Source organism: Chenopodium quinoa, unplaced genomic scaffold (genome assembly GCF_001683475.1).
Source record: "Chenopodium quinoa cultivar QQ74 unplaced genomic scaffold, ASM168347v1, whole genome shotgun sequence".
Lineage (NCBI taxonomy): Eukaryota > Viridiplantae > Streptophyta > Magnoliopsida > Caryophyllales > Amaranthaceae > Chenopodium > Chenopodium quinoa.
The window spans coordinates 2,456,367-2,464,214 of record NW_018742726.1 but is presented as its reverse complement, the minus strand read 5'-3'; the positions used below and the strand labels follow the sequence as shown (position 1 = coordinate 2,464,214).

At 34.8% G+C, this 7,848-nt stretch overlaps 1 protein-coding gene across 1 annotated transcript; it reads left to right on the top strand.

Annotated features, from left to right (window-relative positions):
- Positions 1 to 433: 433 nt before the first annotated feature.
- LOC110723310 (general transcription factor IIF subunit 2-like) lies at positions 434 to 6,815 on the top strand. The gene is made up of 6 exons (XM_021902660.1): positions 434 to 836; positions 1,524 to 1,623; positions 3,224 to 3,354; positions 3,487 to 3,558; positions 5,000 to 5,149; positions 6,129 to 6,815. The coding sequence occupies exons 1-6, from the start codon at positions 639 to 641 to the stop codon at positions 6,246 to 6,248; spliced, it is 771 nt and encodes a 256-aa protein (XP_021758352.1). The 5' UTR covers positions 434 to 638; the 3' UTR covers positions 6,249 to 6,815.
- The last annotated feature ends 1,033 nt before the right edge of the window (positions 6,816 to 7,848 follow it).

Below are 7,848 nucleotides of genomic sequence, written 5' to 3'. Positions count from 1 at the left end.
AGAAAATTGAAATCCAAACCCAACCTAGAAATAACCCGACCTAAAGATAATCCGACTTAAAGTATTGACCTAAATCGTACCAAATTTGAATAGAGTCCATATTATAGTCGAAACAAGTCAACTTTATTTCGAATTGAACCGACTTGAACATGTCTGACTCGAACCCCAACACAAACCTAGTAAGATGTATGAACCAATCGATTTGATCATGGCCGTACCCAATCTAAATACAACCAGAATAGACAAGTCCATTAACTTTATTAACCCTACGTGACCCAATCCAAGCATTTAAATCAACATTCACCCTATCTTAAACCCAACTCAAATTGTAGTGGACGACCAAATCTACATTGACCCGAACTAAACCCAACTCATACAGCGGATGGACAGCTGTTGCACAAATCAAAACTCCGTAGCTAGAAAGCCCCAATTCCCAAATACAGAACCAAAAAGATCAACAAAAAAAACCAGTCCAACTCTTTTCTGAATTCTGACTCAAGTCTCTTCACCCAAACTGCCGAAATTCAGGAGAGAGAAAAATCACCAGAGCAAAAAACTAAAAATCACTTTCTACTTCTTCAACCAGAACAAAAACTCCATTTTCGTAATTATTACAGAAAGCTTGAATAAACATAGATATGGAGGAAGAAAACAGTGAGATTAACAATGGCATAGTTGATACTGGAAAGGCTGAAAGATCGGTTTGGTTGATGAAATGCCCACTTGTAATTTCTAAGTCGTGGCAATCACGCGCTTCATCTTCCGACCCTCAACCCGTCGCTAAGGTTGTTCTCTCGCTCGATCCTCTTCGACCCGATGATCCTTCTGCCGTTGAGGTTTAATTTCTATCTCTTCCTTTTTTGTTGAGCTGAATTTGTTGTAAAGGTTTAAGCTTTATGCTGTTACAATTGTTTGAAGTTGATTTTTAGGTTTTAATTGAGGTTTTGTTGTTCTGAATTAATCTAGAAATTGGTTGGGTTTTGATTGATTAAGGGTTTTTAGTTGATTGAGTTAGGATAGGATGGATTGTGTATGGGATGAAATTAATTAGGTTTGATATATGAAATTGACTATGGTTTGGATATTTTATTTTGGTTTTGAGTGATTGTAGTTGTGAAAATGTCTAATTTTGTACTTCGTATATATTATAAGAGCTTTTTGCAATATAGTATATCTTTGTAACATTAAAGAAATCAACTTTTTAGGTTAGAAGTTACATTTTGACAATTGAAACAGATTGAGCAGAGTGATCTTTCAGAAAAGATGTGAGGAGAAGTGTACTGGGTTCATCCTTTACTTACTTTATAAGCATGGCTGTAATTGAGATAGTGATGAGAGTTTTGGGAATCGTTGGAAACATAGAGAGTGGTTGGGTGGTGGTTGTTCTTGCTTTCGTGGTAGGAGGTTGTGTTTAGCTAAGTAATATTGTTAGAGTTCAGTTATTGTTGGATATGCCTTTTATGTAATGGCTTCTTATGTGAATGACATAATAATTTGTTTGCATTTGCATCAATGTTGAGCAGTTCACTATGGAGATGAATGGCTCCGACATGGGTCCAAGGAGCTACTCCTTAAATATGTTTAAGGACTTCGTTCCCATGAGTATTTTCTCGGAGAGTCAAGGTGAGGTTTAATAGAATGGTTCACTTTCTCTTTCTTTTTGATTCTTTCAGCACTTGTGCTGTTGCATCCTCTCTTTAATTTCGTGTTTTCTGCTTTTGTTCTATTTATTTAAGTATCAATTTCTGCTCTGATTAATTTATGGGAGTTTGCCTTTGTTCCTCTGTTGATCCATAGGGTTATATTGGATAGTAACTTTTTTAATTCACAGGAATGGGGGGATGAGGAAGCGAACCCCCATCACTTGGGAGAAGATGGAGGGACTAACCATCCCTCTGTCTCCTAGATCTTCGGATAGTAACTTAAACTGAGGGATTGAAAGCTATATCAGAACTTTTTTTAAATCCTATGTTGCAACATCACCTCAGACTCTGCAGTCTGCACCATGTTTAATGACTAGGGAAAGGTAATCTTATTTACCTTACCAGGGAAGGTAAACTTTATTAATGTTAAGTTGTGGATAAACAATTTGAAGGGGGGAGGGGGGCTCTATGTTTACTCTAATAACAGTTACATCTTTAAGGTGTAGGTTTCCCGTTTTGTTGTTTTTGGACCATTCATTCATAGGGTTATGCAAAAGGCCATAAGGGTTTTAGTACTTAGTACGAGTACTTGATTGCATAACCACAAATTTTGGGATGCTAGGAATTCATGAATCAGTACAAAGAACCTAACATTTGGTATGCTGGTATAGGAAAATTAGGTAGTCTTCAATTAGAAGCAACCCATTAAGTAATGCTCATGAGTTTTCTTCGTTCCATCTCTAAATCTTTGTTTGTATTTATTAGCACTTCTGCCTATACCCCCTATCCCTAAAGAAAATTAAGAGTATATAGAAGGAAAAAAGAGAAAAGAACATCTTTTTTGGTTGCATTAGGCTAGTGCGATTCTCATTTATCGAGGTGACTATTTGTTGATCATTGTGCACTTGTCACCAATATTTGCTTGCACACAATGTAATATTCTTTCCTTGGACACCCTTTTTAATTTTTGTTCTGGTAAGTATAATGAAACTTTTCACATATATAGTTCAGTATAGGAATCAGGGCAGATAAATTGATAATATTTGATAAGGTTGATTTTTTACCTAATAGAGTTAGATAAATTGACGGATAACAAGTTCATATAAGTTCAAATTGAAGTTTAGTTCAAGGCTGATATGCATATAAGGGTCGTTTAGAGCTTATAAGTTAAGACGAATCAAGTTCAAGGCTTATAATCTTAGTTCAAAACTCAAGGCTAAGAGTTCAGGTAAGTGTTTTTAAGTAATTTAATTTCCATGTAAATTCAGGGATTTCTAGTGACAGGTGAATAACTTTAGTCTATATTGTCGATTGCTTCATTGCTTAGGTTTTTGCTCTGGTAATATGATCCATGATTATCTAGTAGCTATTATTACTATGCATAAGACTATAATTACAATTTTACCACTTCTAAATTAGTAAGACCATCACTTTGCTGATGTTGTAACCTACATATCTTCCTAAATTTGTTTTGCTACCTTTTTTAAGACTCTGTATTCAGACCTTTCCATATTCTTATTGCTCTTAGACCTCTCTTTATTTGTGGGTTGCCTGTGTTATTGTAATATTCGCTCCTGTAGGTAAGGTTGCGGTGGAAGGCAAAGTTGAGCATAAATTTGACATGAAGCCCCATAATGAAAATTTTGAGGAGTATGGAAGATTGTGCCGTGAAAGGACAAATAAGTCCATGATTAAGAACAGACAGATTCAGGTAAGGCATTTGTGTTAATAACTGTCTGTCTCCCTTTTTGTTCATTTCCTTTGCATTCCCAATCTTTTGCTGGAAGTTTTATTTGATTATGGGGAGACTAAACTTTGCATGGTTCCTTGACATCTTAAACAGGTGATTGATAATGACCGTGGTGTACACATGCGGCCTATGCCTGGGTTGTTTGGACTTGGTACTACTTCTAAGGTACGATTGCATTATTGTGCTCTCTCATTAATTCTCTCTGTTTATGATGCTTTGCTGCATATCTATATGGTAACCTCATTTCTTTCTGTGTTTGGTCCTTTTATTGGTTGTTGATATTTTATTTATAATTTTTTTAATTGTATCTACTACATTGTTTAGAATATTGATCTTGTTGCTCATGTTGAAATTTTGATTGTTAAATGCAAGCTGTACAACTCATTTGTACTTTCCAAACAATACTTAGTATCACATTTTTATATTAGTTTCCTCTATAATTCCTTGTAGTAAATATTGTTTTGATTACTACCCCCTCCTTCCTAAAGAAATTTCCACATTACTATCCTTGGTTGGTACAAGAAAAACTTCCAACTTTTTCCCATTTTGACTCTCCATTACGTCTATACCTTTTCATTTCTTTCAAAACATTTTTTTTTTTTAATTTTTTTTTAATTTTTTTTGTTCCCCTCTCATCATCTAACTCAGATAATTTGCATTTACATTAGTGCATGTAACTAGATTTTGTAAAACACATGCCTAAGTCAGCCATGAGATTCTTTTTGAGATGCAGGGCCTTGAATTATTTTACGATGCTCTTCCTCTCTCTTTTTGCCTAATGGTTATCATAACCATTGTCTCATCAGTATCTTGCCCGTAGTTCAGGTTTCGAATTATAACTTATCGAAAGATTGGTTAGTATATAATCAAATATGCCTGAGTGGCTCGAATGAGTCAAATGTCAATATTTTATATACTCGTCCCATTTCCTTGAATTGCAACAATTGCTTTCATGCTTGCCACACACTTTTGACTATTAATATTCTTCGCATTTTCTTTTCTATAAGTAGAACTATATACATCTCAATGATTTACCTGAAGGCATAGGTTTTCAGAGGCTAGCTTCATACTTATCTTCATGAACCGCCACGATGCCACCATGGCACCACCTAACAGGGAGATATAGTTCCTCAATACATTCCCCCATCTTTACCCAGTTCTGCCTTTTATTTCTACCTTGTGCATGTCAGCATGTCCAAAGGGTTCACCATTTAAAGGCCCTGTTGAAATGTGTTTGAGCTTATTGCTTTGTGTGAACAAGGTAACATCTTCTTGTTTTAGTGGTTTTTGGGAGCCGAGGGAGGGTTATTCAAAGCTGCAAAACCCTTTTTTTAGGCTACCATCTAGTGTCTATCTCACTCTGGTGAGGTGGTTGGTTTACGTCATCTTGGGTGCCTGCCCTGGCTGGCTTATACTGTTGGTTTTGTACCTTTGTTTACCTCATGTCGTTATTCTTTCATGAAAACCAACATGTTGGAATCACATCATTCACATGCATAGTTCACAAAGTGTGAATGTGTGATTCTCATAAGATTGGCTACTTAAGTAATCCTCATCTGAATTCTAGAAAAAATCACAGTACTATGTTTTTCTTGATATTTTATAGGAGAAGAAAAAGACAGCACCAGTTAAGCCAGTAGAGATGAAGAGAACCAGAAGGGATCGTGGAGAACTGGAGGACATCATGTTTAAGTTATTTGAAAGGAAGCCTAACTGGGCACTAAAGCAATTGGTCCAAGAAACAGATCAACCTGCTGTAAGCTTCTTTCTAGTTTAATTATGCAAAGGCCCCCATCCCCATTAATTTTATGTCACTAGAAAACCCGCAAAGATGAGCACTAAGCAGTATCTATGCCGAGGTCTTTCAGAGTAGGGGTGTCAAATAGGTCATTTGGCTCGCATTGATTTAGTTTGGGTCACATTCGGGTGGTGGGTTATTTACTTCCATTTTGGTTTAATTCAATAGGGCCATATTTGGCTTTTGATGATTATGCTATTCAAAGTAGTCATTACCTTATTGGCATGGGTTAGATGTCCCAGGGGATTGCATGTTACCGTAATATGTTTTTTTTTGTTAAAAAATTTAATTGAATGAAATTGTTAAGTATTCAAAGACTAGATCAAACGGAGATGAATGGATTAATTAGGAGTACATTTTAGACTAACCATTGGTTATAAATGTAATTGAATATAATTACTAGTCTCTATACGGTACTCATTGTCTAGATTAATTTGGAAGTTTTTTTTTTAATTTTTTTTAATTTTTAAAGGTTCATCTATCTTTCATATTCGAAGTACAAAATACCTACAAGATACTGAGTATCATAGGTTGGTCATTGGTGTAATCAATTAAGCGATCAAATGGTATAAATAAGTTGCCAAGTCTTTTTCATGTAAATTTGGAGGGTTTTTTTTTTTTTTTTTTTTTTTTTTTTTTTTTTTTTTTTTTTTTTTTTGTGTTTGTGTTTGTGGGGGAGGAGGGGGTTGTGTGTGTTAAAAGTGTATTGAAGTTACATCACTGAGGGTGTGTTGGCATATCATGTAGAGACTAGAGAGGAGTTGGCATGTGGGAATGGGATGATAACATTTTTAACTTAGGTTTGGGTTTTAGGAATAGTGTAAGTTTGTATAAAAAATCAATCAGTAACAGTCATATTGTTTTTCTAGTTGGTTTGGATCAAAATCAAGTTATCTAGTTTTATAATCTGACTTGTCTTTTTTTTTTTTTCCTTCAGCAATTTTTGAAAGAAATTTTGAATGAGCTATGTGTATACAACAAAAGAGGAACGAATCAAGGTACTTATGAGCTTAAGCCCGAATACAAGAAAGCAGTGGATAATACTGGAGCTGACTAAGTGTTCTCCTTGTGTTGTTCAATTCGATGTATCATGGTCCTGGAGCTAACAATGATGTCTGGAGACACGGTGGAAGTGGAACTGCTGTATGTTGAGTTGCTTAATTTTACCAATGTTCACCATATGGACTTGACATATAGTTGCCTCATGTTGCCCTTACATAAGAAGCCTTAATGTTAAGTACTCACACGATGGTGATGCATGTAAATTATACCCCTCCTTACTGTTCTCTTGCTCATTTTAACCTTTGTATTTGGTTGCTTGTCTAGTCGAAACAAAGGATTACATATAGCCAAAAAACTTCTTTTTACATTCATAGTATATGTGTACGCTTGAGATTAAAGAACAGACTAGCGATTCAGTGTTCGCTCTTGTAACATATAGGCGTGGGTTCCTTGAATTTCTCCCTGCTACTTTCTCTATTAGGATGAAATGTAAAATTAATCTTACAGGGCTAGGTGTAGGCACCAAGCATGTTTCATCAAGGCCTTAGCTGGATTTGGACTAGCATAGTCAGACCAGTTGGCTCATTTCCTTATTGTAATCTAGTCCTAACGGCTTCGTCCAGTTTTGGCCTACAGAATACTCGTATCTTTTTGCGTCTTTTTTTTTTTTTTTTTTGGAATTGTTCGCGCATTTGAGTGATTATAGGGTCTGTTTTGGAAGTGTACAAATGAGTTTTCAAAAGGAAATTGAGATCACATGAGAAAATTGTGGAATATATTTCAAACAACCATTACATAGCCATTGAAAATAATGGGAGCGAATATTTGGATCGCAAACCTTCCCAAACATATAAGCCCATGAGCTAAGATCTTGTTGGAAGTGTTGCTCTTTGCTAAGACAATGGTTCCAGGGACTTCATGTGTAGAAGCAATTATTTCTTGAATATCATCATTATGCGTATATATTTGTCATTTGTCAATTATACATCCAAATATCCAATCAATGAAATATTCGCCAACAAATAACGTGTAAGGAAAATTTAAATTAATCATCGCAATATAAAATTTTGAATTATTGTTTGCCTATTGAGTTCGAGTAATCAAATTGTTGTTGGAATGTATCAATTTTTAAAATGTCGTGTATTTGGCTTTAGCGTGTTAGAGGATTAATTTTTTTTTTTCTCCTCCAGTATTTACAGCTTTTCCCCCATATTATTTTGCAGTTGGACTTTGATTGTAATAAGTAAAACATGTGTTTGTAGCAAATATTTTTTTGTTATCATTATATATTGAATAAAAAAAATAAACGCATTGGGTCATATCCACATATTTTCATACTTCTCATTATTTTCTTTGAATAAGTGTTAATTGTAACACCCGTAAGTATTTCACCGTTAAAAATAATACAACCAATCAATCTTATCAATGTGCTAAACTTTCTTATGAAAGATTCCCACATCATTGTCTATTCCCATATCTTGCATGATGCATGAAGTAAATAGGCTTATTAGAAAGCTAATTTACATCTTTACATAAGGTAAAATTGCATGGCCTTAAGCTTTGACAAAGACAAATCAAGGAAAGAAAATAGTTTAACTAACCAATAAATTGACTGAAAAGAGTTCACTTATCAAGTGCTAAAGTTGAATTGAAAA